The sequence below is a fragment of the Malus sylvestris genome, chromosome 8, assembly GCF_916048215.2.
Source record: "Malus sylvestris chromosome 8, drMalSylv7.2, whole genome shotgun sequence".
In the NCBI taxonomy this organism is placed as follows: Eukaryota; Viridiplantae; Streptophyta; class Magnoliopsida; order Rosales; family Rosaceae; genus Malus; species Malus sylvestris.
The window spans coordinates 27,790,830-27,809,744 of NC_062267.1; the positions used below are offsets into that span (position 1 = coordinate 27,790,830).

Sequence of the window (18,915 nt, forward strand, 5' to 3'; positions counted from 1 at the left end):
TACCCTTTGTTAATTTCTATCCATTGATCTTCTTCAATTCATCTGATCCGACGGCCGAAAATTAAAGGTGTGTGAGAAATAAAAAAGGGTGTGTGGATCACACTCCTTAATTAGTTGATGGTGAGCCTTGGAGCAACAGAAAGGTTGCTCCATTGTGACGGAAAGGTCACGGGTTCAAGTTGTGAAAATGGTCTCCTTGCAAAGAAGGGGTAAAGTGTGTACGATAAACGTTCTCCCCCTTCCCCCACCCCTTTTCAAAGTGGAAAGCCTTGTTGGCTTGGAACGCCTATCTTGATTATATCTCTCTTGTCCTATCCATCCTTATTAGTAGGCAAAATTCGGTGGCTTTATACATGCCACCTCTTTTTTTGGTTCTTATGAAAAAGGTTTTTGTTAAGGGCGGGGTTGTTTCTGTGTCCATATTTTATGCCAAATAATTTGACAAAATAAGATACTTATATTAATTAACTTCCAATATCCACAAGCTATGAATCAATTTTATCATTGGTCCATGGTAATATAGAATCTTTACGTCGCCAACTAACTACAACATTGACTTCACTTACATGTATAATTATATTTTCTAGAATTGTGATTTGCATGTATTTTATGGTTCTCTTATTAATTATATTTCATGGGTAACATAATATGTTCTGACTTTTTAGTGACTAATGGAATATTATTGCTGGTGTAAAACATTGGTCTACACTAAACAGTTTGATTCAAATCTGTTTTGGGAATTTTCTTATTTAAACTTTCAAGGGGACAAGGTGCAAGAGTCGCCTAGCTATCAAAACTTTTTCCCTCAAAGTTGTATTGTATTAGCAAGAACTAGGATCTTGATTTGTAGTAGCTTTTGTTGGAGTAATATTAGAAAATATGAAAAATAACACAAGAACTTCAATGATAATAATCATAAAGAAATTTCACAACATCAATTATATATGAGATTAATATAAACAACTAGATATAAAGTTAGAAAAACTGACAAACTTGAAGATTAAGGCTTGCATAAATGCAATGTCCTAAAGATAGAATTTCGCCCCTTCAATAACCTTATTCCAGTCATCACGTTCCTCATAGCATTATGTTTTAGGTACGTACTTGTACAGAAGTAATTACTTAATTAATTAAACATACTTGTACATAAGTAATTACTTAATTAATTAAACAGCAGTTTCAGATTCGAATATGTAGATTTAGACTAATATGAAAATTCGGGTTAAAATTAATTCTCATAATGAAGTTAGCCATTGGGACACGCACGGGAAGGGCAAAAGTTGTGGGTACATTCAGTGGCGGAACCAGGATTTCATGTGAAGAAGGGCCTTTCACAAATGCAAAAAAGTATGATGAATATTAGTTACAAAACTACTAATCAAAACACCATAATAATACATGCATCTATAATATTTTATATTTTCAATAATCATAATTATCTCTCAAGAATTTTTATATTTTGAAACCGTTGCATGATAATGTCGTTATCTATACGGTTAAATTTAATAAGAAGAATTAATCAAACAGTCCAAACTCTTAACACTTAAGTAAGATGTAAGATAGACGAGAAGCAATAAAAAAAATTATAGAATGTAAGATAGATTTTACAAATAGTATTGTTTTTGTTGAATTAATTTGAATTTTATATGAAAATAGATATGAAATTTCAAGAAATGAGAAGAATAATAGCTTGTTAGTCTTGGACTCTTGCTCCTGGGTTGACTGTGAAAGAAGGACCAAAAAAGTTTTTTGTTTTAATTAAAAGTGAACGGGTTTAATGTTAAGAGATTTTTTTTTTTTTTATCAAAATGTAAAAGGGTTATTGATTTTATGACCAATAAATAAATATTAAATTAGTGTTGGGATGGAATCAAATATGGAAGTTGGAATTTTAAATAGGAGATAATTTATAATGTGTTTTGTATTATTGACTAATAGGAGAAGGGTTGTAAAGAAGAATAATGAAAGATGTTTATAGGGGAAGGCTTGCAAAAAAAATGTGAGGATAGGCCTAAGCCTATCCTATTCTCTTCTTCCCTCCGCCCCTGGGTACATTGGTTTGTGTAGGAGGCACAATGATCTTCACTTTCTACAAAGGCCACGAGATTGTCATTTGGTTGACGGACGTAAACCTTTTACGTAAATATTCCCACCAAAACAGCCACGTCTTGCACAGAAACACCCGCACTCAGTTGCTGGGCTCCGTCTTAGCACTCTGCAGTAGCATCTCTTTTGCACTGTGGCTGATATTTCAGGTTATTAATATATTAATATATATAATAGTAACCAGCCATACATTCATAAATTAATCCGTATGATTTGTTTAATACTGTGTTGTAATATTAACTTGGTGTATATACAATACAGAAGAAAATGACTAGGGATTACCCTTGCCAGTACTCAAGTACGGCCCTGATGTCTATCATGGCATCAATCCAGTCCATTGCTTTTGCCCTCTGCAAGGAGAGGGACTGGAGTGAGTGGAAGTTGGGCTGGGACATCAAACTTTTCACGGCAGTGTATTCGGTAATATGACTGACTAAGCTCTTTGCACCATCTGTATTTAGCTTAGCATGCCCTGCCTTATCTGTATTTAGCCATAAGCAATTTTCTGCTGCGAATCCTTGTGAGCTACAGTTTCTCCATATCCTGCCTTATCTCTGTATTTAGCTTAGCATCCCCAGTTTGTCAAGACTATAGGTTGAGCTGTTCCACACCTGTGTTTTATATGATGTAGGGAGTCATTACTTCGGGATTGGTCCTTACTCTGACCGCATGGTGTGTGCGCATGCGAGGGCCTTTGTTTGTGGCTATTTTCAACCCTCTTGGCCTTCTGCTGGTGGGCTTAGCTGCGACGTTGTTGTTAGATGAGAAGTTACACTTAGGAAGGTAATTTACTTTGTTCTTTTTTCTGGTTAAATTGTAAGGGAGAAAAAAAAAACAGATAACTGCATGAGAAATATTTCTAATATCTCTATATTTTGTTATGCCCTGCAGCATATTAGGAGAGTTTTTAATCATCTGTGGGTTATATATGGTTTTGTGGAGTAAAAGAGAGGAACTGAAGACGATGACAGAACAGCCACCATTACTACTTGAAGAGTCCCATTCTATTGATGTAGCAACATCGCCAGTGAGCAGTGATAGTACTTGTGATGAAATCAGTTGTTTTTTTTTTTGTTAAGAGTGATTATGTTAGTTGGTTTTCCATTAAGAGAGGTTATGTTAGTTTTCTGTTAAGAGAGATTCTGTAGCAACTCTTGGACAAAAGTTTGTAATGCTCATTCAGTTGAGCTTAACGTGGATGATAAACAACTCTTTCTCCTCTACAATCCTTCATTTCTTTTCTTCTGTTGTTCATCTGCTTTTCTAAAGCTTCCACCTCTACTCCTCCTATTCAATTCAAGACACGTGTTCTCTAAAGCTTCCACCTCTACTCCTCCTAAACCCTTGGTGGCCGAACCGAAAAGTATAAACCGAATACCGAACAGATTCCTTTTCGGGACTGCATTTCTAAAACCAAACTGAATTAAAATTTGGTATTCCCGATTCCAGTATTCTCGAATTTGTTTTGAATTTTTCAGTACGATTTTGTAAACTGCGGTGGTAGTGATGGCTGATTCATCGGTGGCTAATTCGTCGTGGTGGTGATGATGGCGGAAAGGAGGGTCGAGAGGGAGGTGAGTAAAAGGAGAGGAAATAAAAGGGTAAGTCGAGCCGGTGCGGCGAAATGGTATAACGTTGAGGGCTTGGGTTTAATAGTTCTTAATTAGGATAAATGAGGATGTTGCATTATAGTATCTCATTGGTTAAGACCATTGATTTCTTGGAATGAGATTTGGGGTTCGAGTCTCTCCAGCCTAAATTTTTAGGTAAGTTATTTTGCATTATATTTAATATAATAAATTTATCAGTTTGGTTCGATTAAATCTTTATTTTTTTAACAAACAAATAAATTTATCGATTTGGTTCGTATTAATTTTTTTTTTTTGAGCAAACAATATTATTATATTAAGTAGAGGGTAGGCTTAGACTCATACTAAGTTAGCAATAATGTAATTCAAATTCGTCTTTGACGAGAATCGAACTAAAACTTCTCACTTACAAGTGACGAGAATCGTATGAAATCTTAAACTCACAAATTCTTTACCGAATTCGAAATCGAACTGGTCGGTTCGGGATTTTCGGGACTTTTTTTCTAGCCCCTAGTCCTTTGACATCGATATTGGTTTATTAATTGTTCAATAAGATTTTCTAGTATGGTTGAAGCAAATTTTGTAAACTTCATCAGTTTCATGTTAATCAAAAGACATAACTTTATTTACTTGGAGAAGTCAACATGATGAATTGTTGGATGAACAAGCTCCAATGACTCAGTCTTCCTATAAATGAGTTTATATTCCCTGATCCGTTATAAATATCTCATTACTCTTTTTCATGCTAACCAATGTGCAAATCTAGGGTTGGATTGGAATCTTCTTAGTAAACTGCAACAGAATGAAATGTTTGATCTTGTACAAGTTTGTGCATTAATGAAATGGTAATGCACAGGGCTTGTCTTGCATCTCATTATTTCTCTGCCAATTTGAGGTCATTGCTTCTTGCTTAACTTTTCTTCTTTTTCTCTTTTTTTTCCTTTCCTTTTTTTTTTTTTGTCAAAGTTTTTTTCCTTTCCTTTTAATTTATTATTATTTATGGGAGGAGGAGAATTCAAAACTATTATAATAATTTAGAGGAGTGGGGAGTTTCGAACCTGAGACGTATGGGTGGAAACTCAACACTATATCCACTAGGATATTCAACCACATGCAAACAAATTTATTAGTGCTAAAGGGAGGGAGAAAGTTCGAAACTATTACAATAATTTAAAGAGGAGGGTTTCGAACCAGAAATACATAGGTGAAAATCCAACACTTTATTTACTACGATATTGGGTCACATACAAAAAAATTGGTGATTCTTTTTCTCTTTATTTTCTTTCTAACTAGCCATGAATGCCACGCGCAATGTTGCGGGATCAAAAACCATACTTGATGTGTATTACATACAAAGGATAATACTTGATATGTATTACATACTATTTACATACAAAGGTTAATACTTGATGTGTATTTCATACTACTTACATACAAAAGATTTGCTAGATAGTCTTATTAAAAATATTATGAAATCTACAAACAATCAGATTGAGATACATAAGCTTAATCTATGCCTACCCATCTTGACTTTAAACTCGTCTGCATACTTTACAAAAATTACAGATTAAATTAAATAAAACAAAATTTAATCACAAATTTCATCTGGGTAATTATCAAAATCGAAACAAAAGTTAACCACGTTGATTGGTTATATCATTTGGTATTAATAACTGTAAGAGTATAAACAAACACAAAGATGAAGATTTAAGTAAGGACAACAAGCACAAAGAGCATAATCCAAGTGAAAGCAATTCAAGGGTCTAGATGAGGACAAGTGTCACAAGATCCAAAGGAAGCTACAAGGTTGTTAGGATATGGTGCTAAGGTTGTTAAATTGATAGAATTCATATCTTAGCTTATGGAGCAAGGAATGTAATAATATAAATACACATAGCTAAAGGTGTAATCACTGATGCAATATACAAGAAATACAAAAGAAAACTTCTCTCAAATCTCTCTATCTCTCTCTCTCTCTCTAAACCTCAGTTTCTTCAACTACCTCCATTGGAGCTACTGCTTCAATCTTCACATGGTATCATCGCCGATCCGAACTGGCGCTTCCGCATCTCAATCAAAGCTTTCATTTCTTTTCTCTACCATCTAGTTTGCAAACTGTTCTGTAGTAAAACAAAATTGGCGTCGTCAGATTATTACAGAGCTTCAAGAACTTCGTCTTCTTCTTCTGCATATCAATTGTTTGTTAAAAGGTCTCAGTGAACTTCTTGTCTCACGTATCAAAAATGGTTACTGCTGATCAGTTAAGGATTGTTCAGTCTCCAATCACCGGTCTTATCTCTACCATTTCTACGTCCGTTACAGTCAAGCTTGATGATTCTAACTACTTAACCTGGAGCTTTCATATTACACTTCTCTTTGAAAGTCATGGCATTCTGGGGTTTGTTAATGGATCACGAAAATGTCCTCCAAGATTTGATGAGGATGCTACAACTAAAAGGATTGAAACAGATGATTATCTTGTATGGAAGATGCATGATCGTGCTCTTATGCAATTAATCATTGCAACTTTGTCTACAACTACAATGTCCTGTATAATTGGGAGTCACAGTTCTCATGAAATGTGGGTTAATCTTGCTGAGCGATTCTCGACAGTCACGAAAGCTACAATCTTTCAGATGAAAACTGAGCTCCAAAGCATTCAAAAAGGGTATGAATCTGTCTCTATGTATTTGCAAAAGATCAAAGATGCGAGAGATCATCTTGCTGCTGCATGAGTCATTTTTTATGATGATGATATCATAATTCTTGCCCTGAAAGGTCTTCCTGCAGAATTTAACACCTTCAGGTGTGTTATAAGAGGCAGAGAAAATGGTATTTCCCTAAAAGATTTCACATCTCAATTGTTAGCCGAAGAGACTACAATTGGTCAATATTTTAAGTCTTCCCTATCTTTTAGTGCTGCAATGGTTGCTGGTACCAACACTGACAAAGGGAAAGCTCTAGTTCTTGACCAAGATTCCTCTCATTCTATTGAGTTTGGTTCTAGCTCTGGCATCAATGATCAAACATCAAGAACAATAGTGGTGGTTCACGTTCTACTGGTTATAATTCTGGTGGGCAATATTATACCAATGGGAGTCAATCCATCAATTTTGGAAGTAATTCTCAGGGTTCTTACCACTATGGCAGTTACAAGGGAAACAATTTCAGAGGCAAAGGAAGAGGAAGGTCATATCATTCTGGTCCCCCGATCTTATAATCATTCACCAAATCCAAGTCCTGGAATTCTTGGTGCTCCAAGACCATTTCAGTTTCATTGTCCAGATCATCCATCTGAAATACCAACTTGTCAAATATGCAACAAAAAAGGGCATGTTGCAGCTGATTGCTTTCAGCGACACAATACACCGGTCTCCGCTTCTAATTCTCCGATTCAATGCCAAATTTGCTAGAAGTTTGGTCATTCAGCTATTGATGCGAAAATTATCTTAACACACAAATTTAACCCTCTTTTATCAATTGTAGTAAAGAATGTAAGTAGGGATCGCTCTGAACTGGAGATTAGGAGAGCTTCCTAATAACCTCTAAACTGACTCAAAAACATAAAACTAAACTTAAAAATACTTAACAAGACTCACAAGACTCAAAGCAAACTTAAAATACTCAAAACAGCTTAAAACAACTAAATAAACTTAAACTAGACACTAGGAATAACTTTGGACGAAAATTGACTTTTATTTGAATCAAAACATTTAAAAACACAAATTAAAACAGATTCTAACTAATTAGACACACTAAAGTAAAGGGGGATTGAGTTTTGGATGAAGTTGAAACAAACAAACAAGTATGAAAAACTAGACAAATTGCAAAACAAATTTGAGAAATAAGATGATGGATGAGATAGCTAGAGGTTTTTTCTCCACACATGACATGTATGCAAATAACTCGATTTCCAGTTACTACTTCATTGAATTATGAACGACAATGCTCCAAATTAACCGTGACATCACTAGTTAACTCTCATATTTTCCTTGTTTTATTGGATTGGATGACATCATTGGACAACCCAAAACATTCTTCTAAAGTTCCCTACATGACATCATAATAGAGATACAATAAAAGATCATTACGTTTAATGAAAATCATAAGCATTGACAAAGCACTTGCAACTATGACATCATGTCACTCATGCTAGGAATTGAACTTAACGCGATCGTTTATAAGCGACCTTCACTACATGTGAATATAAGTTTGTAACGATTATGTGAAACTTTCTTATATTCTAGTAACGGATTTATGCATGCCAATTAAGTGTCGACCCTTAATTAACAAATACAAATAAGTTATCAATCAAATAGTTAAGCCAATTGCATTCACGATTCAAGAGTTCATAATTGGAATTTATCAAATTATATTGCACACATAATCATGGCTTTGAAATCACCCCTAGCCAAGAGGGGTTTAGCCACTCATATTTACAACAAAATGAAAGGAAATGAATTTAAACATTAGAAACAAAAGAAAAAAAACACCTAAACACTCCAACGATCCAAGTTGGCAACAAGCACGTCCAAGCACTTTCCTTCCCTTCCTTTGCTACGGCATAAGGTGTTGGTGAGTGTTTGAAGGTTTGTTTGTATGGAGGAATGGCTGAATATGTTTAGGTTGGATGGAGGTCGCGTCAAGGAAAGGGAAATGAAGGTGCATGGAATTGTGTTTTTGTTGTGGGAATGTGTAGAATGGTTAAGAAGAAAAGACTCTGCCTTGCGGCAGAATGTGTCTTCCTCCCTTCTCCCTAAACTGTCCCTCTGAATGTGTCTTTGGATGGATATATTTATAGGCTAGGGAGAGGATGTAGTGGGTGGTGGTAATGAGTGGATGTAGTGGTAGGTGAATGTGTTGGGTGGTTGAAATGAGTGGATGTGTTGGGTGAAATGAGTGGATGTAGTGGTTAGTGGTAGGTGAATGGATGTGTTGGGTGGTTGTAATGAGTGGATGTAGTGGTTAGTGGTAGGTGAATGGATGTGTTGGGTGATTGTAATGAGTGGATGTGTTGGGTGAAATGAGTGGATGTAGTGGTAGGTGAATGGATGTGTTGGGTGAAATGAGTGGATGTAGTGGTAGGTGAATGTGTTGGGTGGTTGTAATAAGTGGATGTGTTGGGTGAAATGAGTGTATGTGTTGGGTGAAATGAGTGGATGTAGTGGTAGGTGAATGGATGTGTTGGGTGAAATGAGTGGATGTAATGGTAGGTGAATGTGTTGGGTGGTTGTAATGAGTGGATGTGTTGGGTGAAATAAGTGTGCTAAAATGGTTATTTATAGGGAGAAGATGATGCACAAACTTCAAATTTCGTCAATTCCTTTTGCTCCAAGCATATGTTATCCATTCCATGCCAAAAAATGCTCCAAAATGCACTTCTTTGCCACATTAACCATTTGGACCTACAAACACACGAAAATAGCTTAAAATACTAAAATAACTAATAACTAACAACATAAATGCCAAGAAACAAGCTAACTAAGTCGCATAAATATGCTCCTATCAGCTATTCAATGCTATCATCAAGGAAATTTTGCTTATCAATGAAGGCCACCAACCCCACATCTCTCTGCAATGCATGTTCAGCATCAACCATCTGCCCCTAAAGAACAATTCTGGGTTGCAGACACGGGTGCAACATCTCACATGACCTCTGAGCTAACTAACTTGGAGTTGGCAAGACCATATTATGGCAATGACACGATTACCACTGCAAGTGGTGCAGGTTTACACATTTCTCACATAGGATCTTCCAAATTGCATACTTCCTCTCATAATCTTGTGTTGAAGAATGTTTTACATGTTCCAAAGATATCTCAGCATTTATTATCAATTTACCAACTCTGTAAGGATAATAAATGCAAATTCATATGTGATGATGTTTCTTTTTGGGTTCAGGACAAATTCATAGGGAAAATCCTTCTCAAGGAGCTGTGTAGGGCAAGTTATTATCCTATACCTTTCCACATTACTCAGAAGCTGCCATCTGCATCATCTCAGTTACACAAATGCTTTCTTGCACAACTTGTTAGTACAAGTCTATGGCATCAAAGGCTAGGACACCCATCTAATGCAATCACTTCTGCCATACTACATCAACATCAAGTTTCTGCATCTTTAGACACTTGTAAAACAGTTTGTACACCATGTCTAGAAGGGAAATTTACCAAGTTGCCTTTTTCTTTTCCCACAAATAAATCTGTACATCCCCTAGAAATCATACATAGTGATGTATGGGGCCCTGCTCCTCTATTATCATATGAAGGGTTTAGATACTATGTAACCTTCATAGACGAATGTACACGATTTACATGGATTTTTCCTTTGAAATATAAATCAAAAGTGTTTGCTATATTTGTCAAGTTTCATGCGTTTGTGTGTAACCAATTTTCTACCAAAGTAAAAATTTTACAAAGTGATGGTGGTGGACAGTACATTAGCTCTCAATTTAAACATTTTCTCACTACAAATGGTATACTTCATCACAAATCACACACTCCTGAACAGAACGGATTAGCTGAAAGAAAACATAGGCACATTGTAGAAACTGCCATTACTCTACTTCAAACTGCTAAGTTACCTAATCTCTTCTGGTTTCATGCTTGTGCCACTGCAGTATATCTCATCAATCGTTTGCCCTGTGTCATTCTTAAAATGAAGTCTCCTTATCAACTGTTATATGGTCATCTTCCACACATTAGTCATTTAAAAATCTTTGGATGTGCATGTTTTCCTCTCTTGAAAGCATATAACACTTCCAAATTACAACCAAAAACAGCTACTTGTGTTTTTCTAGGCTATGGAGGAGATTATAAAGGTTTTCTATGTTTAAATCTTGCTCAAAACAAAATGTACATATCAAGACATTTGCTTTTTGATGAATCCAACTTTCCTTATGCCAAGTTTTCTGTTTTTTGTCAATACCTCACATTTGGTAGTCTTACCTCCATCATTGCATCCTTCTCCGTCATTACCATGCATTACATTGACTAATCAAGTCACATCATCACTTCATAATCATGCATCCTCATCTCATAACACATATTCAATACGTTCAAATGCATCTAGTACTCCAGATTCCTTGCCTGCATCTAGTGCCTCAGATTCCTTGGCTGCATCTAGTGCCTCTGATTCCTTGGAAACACATGCATCTGTCCCACATTTGAGTTCATCTCAACCTCTAAGTGTTGACATACCAGTTACCACGCCTACACAGTATCCCATCCTTGTGGATCCTAATTTCCAACATGATCATCTTAATGTTCTCTCAATACCAATGAATGTACATCCTATGGTAACACGTTCCAAGAATGGTATTGTCAAACGGAAGGCTTTCTCAGCTAGTATTAGCTCTCAGTTACTTGTCTCCGAGCCAAAAACATTCAAGGCCGCTTCTAAAGTTATAGAATGGCAAAGTGCAATGCAGGAAGAGATCGATGCACTCCATTCTCAACAAACATGGTCCCTAGTTCCTCTTCCAAGTGACAAAAACTTGGTTGGGTGTAAATGGGTGTATCGAATAAAGAAGAATGCAAATGGCACTGTGGCACGATATAAAGCACGGCTTGTAGCAAAAGGGTACAGTTAAGAAGAGGGTGTCGACTATGGTGAAACATTCAGTCCGGTGGTTAAACCTACAACCATTCGACTTATTCTTACCTTGGCATCACAATTCCACTGGCAACTCCGGTAACTTGATGTAAAAAATGCCTTCTTACATGGCATTTTACAAGAAGAAGTGTACATTGAACAGCCTCCAGGATTTCTCAACACACAATATCCATCTAATTATGTCTGTAAGCTTCACAAGTCACTCTACGGGTTAAAACAGGCTCCAAGAGCGTGGAATGACAGATTTACAAGCTTTCTACCAACCTTGGGATTCCAGTCTTCACATGCCGATCCATCGTTATTTGTTCAATCCTCTCAACAAGGCATTGTTGTCTTACTGCTTTATGTTGATGATGTTATTTTAACTGGAAGTTCTCCTCAGTTGATAGCTCAGGTCATCAAAGCTCTTACTACCGAATTATGAAATGAAGGATTTAGGTGATCTACATTACTTCTTGGGGCTGCAAATTAGTCACACTGCAGAAGGTTTATTTGTTTCACAATCCAAATACATTAGTGAGTTAGTTGCCAAGGTGGATTTACAAGAGTGTAAACCTTGTGCTACTCCTTGTTTACCATATCATCGACTCTTAAAAGATGATGGCAAGCCGTATCACAGTCCCGATCAATACAGAAGTGTCGTGGGAGCCCTTCAATATCTCACATTTACAAGGCCTGACATAGCCTTCTCCGTGAATCAAGCTTGCCAATTCATGCATAATCTTATGGAGTCCCATGTCATTGCAGTAAAACGGATCATCCGATATCTCAAGGGCACACCAGATTATGGGATACATTTTAAACTTGGACTGCTATCTTTTCAATCCTATAGTGATGCCGACTGGGCTGGGGATCCAAATGACAGACGATCCACCTCCGGATTTATAGTTTTTCTTGGATCGAATCCTATTTCCTGGTCCTCAAAGAAGCAGCATGCGGTATCACGATCATCCACAGAAGCTGAGTATCGAGCTCTTACTATCACAGCTGCTAAACTATCCTGGATTCGACAGTTGCTTTGTGATTTACATATTCCTCTCTCTCAAGCCCCAATGATTCACTGCGATAACATTTCAACCATTGCCCTTTCAACAAATCCTATGTTTCATGCGAAGTCCAAGCACATTGAGATTGACTATCATTTTGTTCGTGAAAATGTGACAAGAGGAGATCTTCACGTTCAACATGTTTCTTCTGCTGATCAGTTCGCTGATATTTTCACAAAGGGTTTATCTGCACCCTTGTTTCAACATCACTGTGGCAATCTCATGCTCAGTTCACTCAAGCATGAGATTGAGGGGGGATGTAAGAGTATAAACAAACACAAAGATGAAGATTTAAGTAAGGACAACAAGCACAAAGAGCAGAATCCAAGTGAAAGCAATTCAAGGGTCTAGATGAGGACAAGTGTCACAAGATCCAAAGGAAGCTACAAGGCTGTTAGGATATGGTGCTAAGGTTGTTAAATCGATAGAATTCATATCTTAGCTTATGGAGCAAGGAATGTAATAATATAAATACACATAGCTAAAGGTGTAATCACTGATGCAATATACAAGAAATACAAAAGAAAACTTCTCTCAAATCTCTCTATCTCTCTCTCTCTCTAAACCTCTGTTTCTTCAACTACCTCCATTGGAGCTACTGCTTCAATCTTCACAATAACTACGTACAATGACAACATAATAATCTTTTGATTATAAGTTTTAATTTCAAAACACAAACAATTCTGAATTGTCCAAGACCAAGTATAAGCTCAAAATTGTCACAATTTGCCCTACAAAAGACCCCAATGCTTTCCCTATTTATGGGTCGTGAGAATGCTGATTAGTATACATGTGATATAGGATTTTAATGATGGTTGTATATATATGTGTAAATAGAGTTGTAAACACAATCTGCATAAACACAAAAGTTTACGTACAAATTAAACAATAGCTAGTAACAATGTTTGTAAAAGATATCAGAGTTAGATCAGCAACTAATTACTAATCAACACTGATTATCGCCTTCAATGTGCCGTTAAGTTTAACAACCTACTTGTGCTATGAACTATTTGAAGAAAATGTCAATAATTCCTGCGAAAACCCCAATTTACCCATAAATAAATTTTCAATTTACATTTCTAATTAAACCCCAGATATGTAATTAATTAGCATGTGAAAGATGATGGCTTTACCTTGACCTAGCAGGTGAAATCCCTTTTCCTCCTCAAATCCCTTTTTGTTTTGGCTCGGTGTTTTGATTTGAGGAGGAAAAGGGATTTCATCCACCCAACTTCAATGCCCACTCCAAAACGAAAAGATAAAAAATTTAGTCATAAAAAATCCACCAAAAGATATAAAATTAAAGGAGATAGTAAACATTACCCATAAAAAATTGAACTTCAAACTGAATTTCAAAATCAACATTGATGAAAAAAATGATCAAAAAAACAAAACAAAACAAAAATTCAATTGAGAAAGAAGTATGCAAAAATCAAGAAAAGAATTACAAAAAAGGGTATTCGCTGGAAAACATAGACTCCGATTAGAAGCTAATCTAATTTGAGGGTGTAGAGTAATCACCTTCGCGGAAATGCCAGAAATTGGCCCCAAAAAAAAAACTCTAATTTTTGTCTTAAAAAACCACCACAAGCTAGGCTTATGGAACTCTTCGATTGATGGGTAGGTTCGAGCATGCAAAGCTTGAATGTTGTTGTTGGGACTATCCTGAGTTGAATAGTTGTGGTTACGGGCTAGCCGCCATTGGAACACATCAGAAAATGTTGAATTTTGGGTTTTTCGTTTGAAGGTGAGTCGAAGATGAGAAGAACAGTAAGAGGGAAGAGAGAAGGAAGAAAGAAAAAAAAAACAAATATATATTTTCTAAGACAGTGGCGGGAGAAGTAATAACACAAATTTGGTAGGGGCAAAACAAGAAGCACACTGTGATTATGAACAGTGACACGGTTTGTTTTGGGTTTTAGTATATATTGAATTTGTGATTTCCATATGTTATCATGATGATATATGTATATTCCTATTAGAGTCACTTAGTACTATAGTCTAATGTTATTCCTCTTCATTTGTAACTAAGGTCTTAGGTTCAATTCTCGCCAAAGACGAGTTTGAACCACATTATTTCTAGCCCATTGTAAGACTAAGCTCACCTCCTCCCCCCTTAATCCAGATAATATTGTTTGTTAAAAAAAATGTATATTCCTATTAGATGATTTTTTTTCTTTTTTATCAAACCTATTAGATGATGTTATGTACTAAATTAGCTATCATGATGTTATTATTTCTCTTTCTATTGAGGGCCCTCATGCGAATTTATTTGTGGAACACATTAGCGGCCTAGATCCTAATGGTTACTTCAATGATCCAAACTTTTTATGTCCTCCATTTAATGATTAGCCTTCATGCACGCGTTCACGTGTGTGCAGAAGGTAGTTTTTGAATCACAGCATGCTACGCACGACTTACACATTTTAAATGTATTTATATGCGTAAATTGACAAAATGAAAGTCAAATATTTGAAGTAAATGAAAAATCTTAGATCATACTAGAAGAAACCCCTCATAAACTAATTAAAGCAGCTGAATCCACATAATAAAATCGATCTCTATAGAATTTAATTTAAGAATAGAGAAAATAATATTTAATAAACAACTGATTGAATCACATTATTACTAGCTCATTGTGAGGCTAAGCTCACCTCTCTCCCCCCTTAGTGTGGATAATATCGTTTGTTAAAAAAACAAAAACAATCATTTGACAACTAATTTAATGACCGAAAGAAATTTTTTATAACCAACATTACACGCCTCTTAAGATGTTTTGAATGTGTTTAAACATAGAGAAAATAATATTTAATAAACAACTAATTGAATCACATTATTGCTAGTTTATTGTGAGATACTAATTACAAAAAATTGTACAAAAAAATTAATTATTAAAAAATACTATTAAAATGACGAAAATACCATTGCCACATTTGATGCATTATTTTGGGTTGCTTTTGAAGTTTTTTGTTTGAGGGGTTTTTCTATCCGATTATTTTTTTATGAAGATTGGGATACCAAAAAAAACTATTCATTAGGCTTGTTGGCTTTATATATATAAGATAAGATTCTTGCAAAACACTAGTCCAAATTTAGAGACCAAGTTGTAGCCAAAAAGTTAACACAATATATTTCCTAAAAAGTGAAAATAGAATAAAATCCCAAACAATTGAGTTGTACACTTCTTTTGGTAGGTTCCTGGTTCGAACCTTCACGCTAATATGTAAGATGCTTTCTTATTATGTCACACAAATAATATAAACTTCAATAACTGATGACTTTACTTGCACAATGAGAAATTTTATTGGAACCCATATAACATGAGAATTTTTATTTGAATCCATATAACATTTTTATGCATTCAACTTACTCTTTACACTCATATTACTCTTAATTAAATTAGTAATATCTCTTTAAATCCAAATTTATTACCTAAACTACCTTCACCAACCCAATTTTACTTATACATTTATCTATATACTCATTTTGAAAATAAAAACCCAAAATTTGCAAATAGAAATCCATTACAAGTTAGGACTACGAAAAAGTTGACAAATTCTTAGTCCAGGCAATATGATCGTCCTTGCAATCGTATTGTGATAGGGTTTCAATCAATAATATTTCAACTTCTATTTCACTAAAATAAATTGTGAAACTATAAGAACCATGCACTCTGGATTTATTAACCTTTGTCATGTGTATAATCTTTCTAGTAAAACAAAGGTCTCAATTTTCATGGGATGACAACTTATTCATGAAAAGTCAGTGATATCATGGCAACTAATACCTGCTTAATATGTCAGGAAAAATTGTAATGCCAAATAAACAGTTTTGTTTTCTAATGCCAAACAAATTATTAATACTTCTACTTCTCATAGAAAGGGCTTCGTATCTTTTATAGCATATGCACTATTTTTCATAAAAAGTTTAATGGCATTATGCGAAGCCTAGGATTGACAAAAAAAGTTGAAACCCAAATACCCATTTTCTAAACTCTAAAAAAAATCGAAATTAAACAAAAAATAATTCATAAATCGATTCGTATGTTAGTCGGACGATTCAAAACCAACATCCATCGATAAAAATAAATAAAAAAACTTGTTTTTCTCCTTAAGAGCTATTAGAGTTTTAGGCGAAATGAACATGGGATAAACAAGGAGTGAAGGTAGGCTTTAATTATGGGAATTTTAACGAAAAGCACCCCGTACTGTTCACTTTAACGAAAAACCACATTTTTACACTAAAAAGTCAATCATGGTACTATTCACTTTACCCTTTATTTTGTCCTTATCATTAAAACTCAAAGTTTTCAAGCCCTTTTCATTCATTTTCCTTTTAATTATAGGTGTGGGGTTCATGGAAGATGGATACATTTAAGTTTATTGTTAATTTCATCTTGTACTTGATGGTGATATGCAATGGTGTAAAAAAACAATTAACATTTAAAGTTTAAATTGGGTATAGAAAGTGTTTATAGAGATTCAAATAAAATTTCGATTTGCACAATTGGTCATCTAAATACATGACTTGCAAGCTAAGCCGTTCTCAACCAATGTGTAACGCACTCATAATTTCCAGGTAACCAAAAGCTAACAATTTGATCTTTCTCACATGCAACTTCCAATTAGTGACTTTTTTTTTTTTGGGAAAGACCACAACTTCATTAAACCAACAAAACAAATTTACAACAAAGTGGTCAAATTACAATTACACATGATATAGATAGGAGTAATGCTAGGGAGACTATTTGTAGATAAAATTTTGTAAACTAAATGACATGGAAGTTGATAATTGAATTATTACTTAAGCGTTAATAAACGTACTCATTTCTTATTGGTGACACATCATTTAGTTTGCAAATTTAATCTCCCTAACATTACTCGATAGATATGAACCCCCAAATTACAGCCCAACAGAAAGTTATGAGCCAAGACAAAGAAAAACCGAAAAACCTTAAAAACCTGCATCTTTCACTGCCGCTGTCGAAAATTAAGATTCCAATTAGTGACATTGGTAGCTTATTAAGCACTCGAGCTAGTTATATAATCAATTAGAACAATTTTAGTATATGCCATCATTACTCTTATATGCAAATGAACAAGTTTCTCCAAAACTTCAAATGGAACCATAAGAAATATGGGCAATAGTCACCATCTTTATTACCCGTAATGGTCACCTATAAACGTGGCTACATCCCATAGTAACGATGCAGTTACTAAGTCTTAATATTCACGAATCTTCATGTGAATTTATTTAGTAGAAGGAAATCAAAACATGCAGAAGAGCAACAAAGAGAGAAATGAAGAGAGAGACAGAAAGAAAGAAAGAAAGAGAGATAGAGAGGAAGAAATTGAATGATCTTTATGACTTGTAACGGTAATGAGCTATTACACATAGGTTGCTATATATAGCAGCTTGCAATTGATGACTTAGCACCCGCTCACTTAACCAACTAACTAATTTGTAACTAATTATAGCTGACATGGCATGAAGGTGTATGCTAAGCTATTATACATCCTCAGTCATTATCCCCCCTCAATCTCAGCTAGGGTAACCTAGTTTGAGATTGCAGCAATGACGAATAAATGCAGGACCATGCAACCCTTTTGTCAAGATATCTGCAGTATGGTGCTCAGTTGGCACATACCGAACTTGTAAATCCTTCATTTGAACCTTTTCACAAACAAAATGAAAGTTTGTGTCCAAATGTTTAATCCGTGTATGAAATACAAGATTTGAACATAATGCTAGAGCAGATAAGTTGTCACATTGTAACAATGGTGGCTTGGAAATGAACAAATGCAGATCCTTTAACAACAACCTTATCCAGACAATATCAGCTGCACAATGTTTTAATGCTTTATATTTTGTCTCTGCATAACTTATTGACATTAAAGCTAGCTTCTTAGACTGCCACGATATAGAATTCTAACCCATGAAAACAACAAATCTAATTACAGATCTCTCCTTGTATTTGGGTTTGCAACCCAATCAGAATTTGAGAAAGCAGTTAATGAAATGTCATGTGATGCAGAATATGTAATTCCATGCTGAATAGTGCCTTGAACATACCTTAAGATCATTTTAACTATACCAAAATGTATATTAGTAGGATTAGTTATATATGGACAAGTCACATTCACAGCATATGACAAATCTAGTCTAGTAAAGGTTAGGTATTGCAGAGCACCAACGAGACTTCTATATGCACTTGGATCATCCAAAGCCTTACCCTCATTAGCTAGAAGTTTAGTATGAGGCTTGCATAGAGTTGCAGTAAGTTTGCAACCATCCATTCCAGCTTTGTGAATCAAATCTCTTGCATACTTAGACTGGTTTATGAAAATATCCCCATTTTCCTTATACTCAACTTGAAATCCCAGAAAATATGACAATTTTCCCTTATCTTTCAATTCAAAAATATCTCCAAGCTCCTGAATTATGGCCTGAACTTTAACTTTGTTGGATCCAGTGAGAATGATGTCATCCACATATAATAATATGACAACAATATCAGTTCCATCATGTTTAACAAACAAACTTGTATCAGATTGAGACAT

At 35.1% G+C, this 18,915-nt stretch overlaps 3 protein-coding genes across 4 annotated transcripts; 2 read left to right on the forward strand and 1 right to left on the reverse strand.

The window, feature by feature from the left end:
* Positions 1–1,330: 1,330 nt before the first annotated feature.
* Positions 1,331–3,332, forward strand: LOC126631028 (WAT1-related protein At1g68170-like). Of its 2 annotated transcripts, none has more exons than XM_050301188.1 (4): positions 1,331–2,255; positions 2,368–2,526; positions 2,738–2,889; positions 2,998–3,332. In XM_050301188.1, the coding sequence occupies exons 1-4, from the start codon at positions 2,076–2,078 to the stop codon at positions 3,182–3,184; spliced, it is 678 nt and encodes a 225-aa protein (XP_050157145.1). In that variant the 5' UTR covers positions 1,331–2,075; the 3' UTR covers positions 3,185–3,332. The 2 variants fall into 2 exon arrangements, with proteins under 2 accessions (XP_050157145.1, XP_050157146.1); XM_050301189.1 differs by having other exon boundaries at positions 2,371–2,526.
* Positions 3,333–11,734: 8,402 nt separating this feature from the next.
* Positions 11,735–12,706, forward strand: LOC126631502 (uncharacterized mitochondrial protein AtMg00810-like). Its single transcript, XM_050301621.1, has one exon. It carries the CDS (start codon positions 11,735–11,737, stop codon positions 12,704–12,706), a length of 972 nt encoding a protein of 323 aa, XP_050157578.1.
* A 5,603-nt stretch (positions 12,707–18,309) lies between these two features.
* Positions 18,310–18,915, reverse strand: LOC126631503 (uncharacterized mitochondrial protein AtMg00810-like). Its single transcript, XM_050301622.1, has one exon. The coding sequence runs from the start codon at positions 18,913–18,915 to the stop codon at positions 18,310–18,312; it is 606 nt and encodes a 201-aa protein (XP_050157579.1).

Coding starts and splice junctions, on each gene's coding strand:
- LOC126631502 (XM_050301621.1), top strand. CDS start 11,735: ATGAAGGATTTAGGTGATCTACATTACTTCTTGGGGCTGCAAATTAGT.
- LOC126631503 (XM_050301622.1), bottom strand. CDS start 18,915: ATGTCTCAATCTGATACAAGTTTGTTTGTTAAACATGATGGAACTGAT.
- LOC126631028 (XM_050301188.1), top strand. CDS start 2,076: ATGATCTTCACTTTCTACAAAGGCCACGAGATTGTCATTTGGTTGACG. Junction 2,256..2,367: donor CACTGTGGCTGATATTTCAG/GTTATTAATATA, acceptor TATACAATACAG/AAGAAAATGACTAGGGATTA. Junction 2,527..2,737: donor TTTTCACGGCAGTGTATTCG/GTAATATGACTG, acceptor TATATGATGTAG/GGAGTCATTACTTCGGGATT.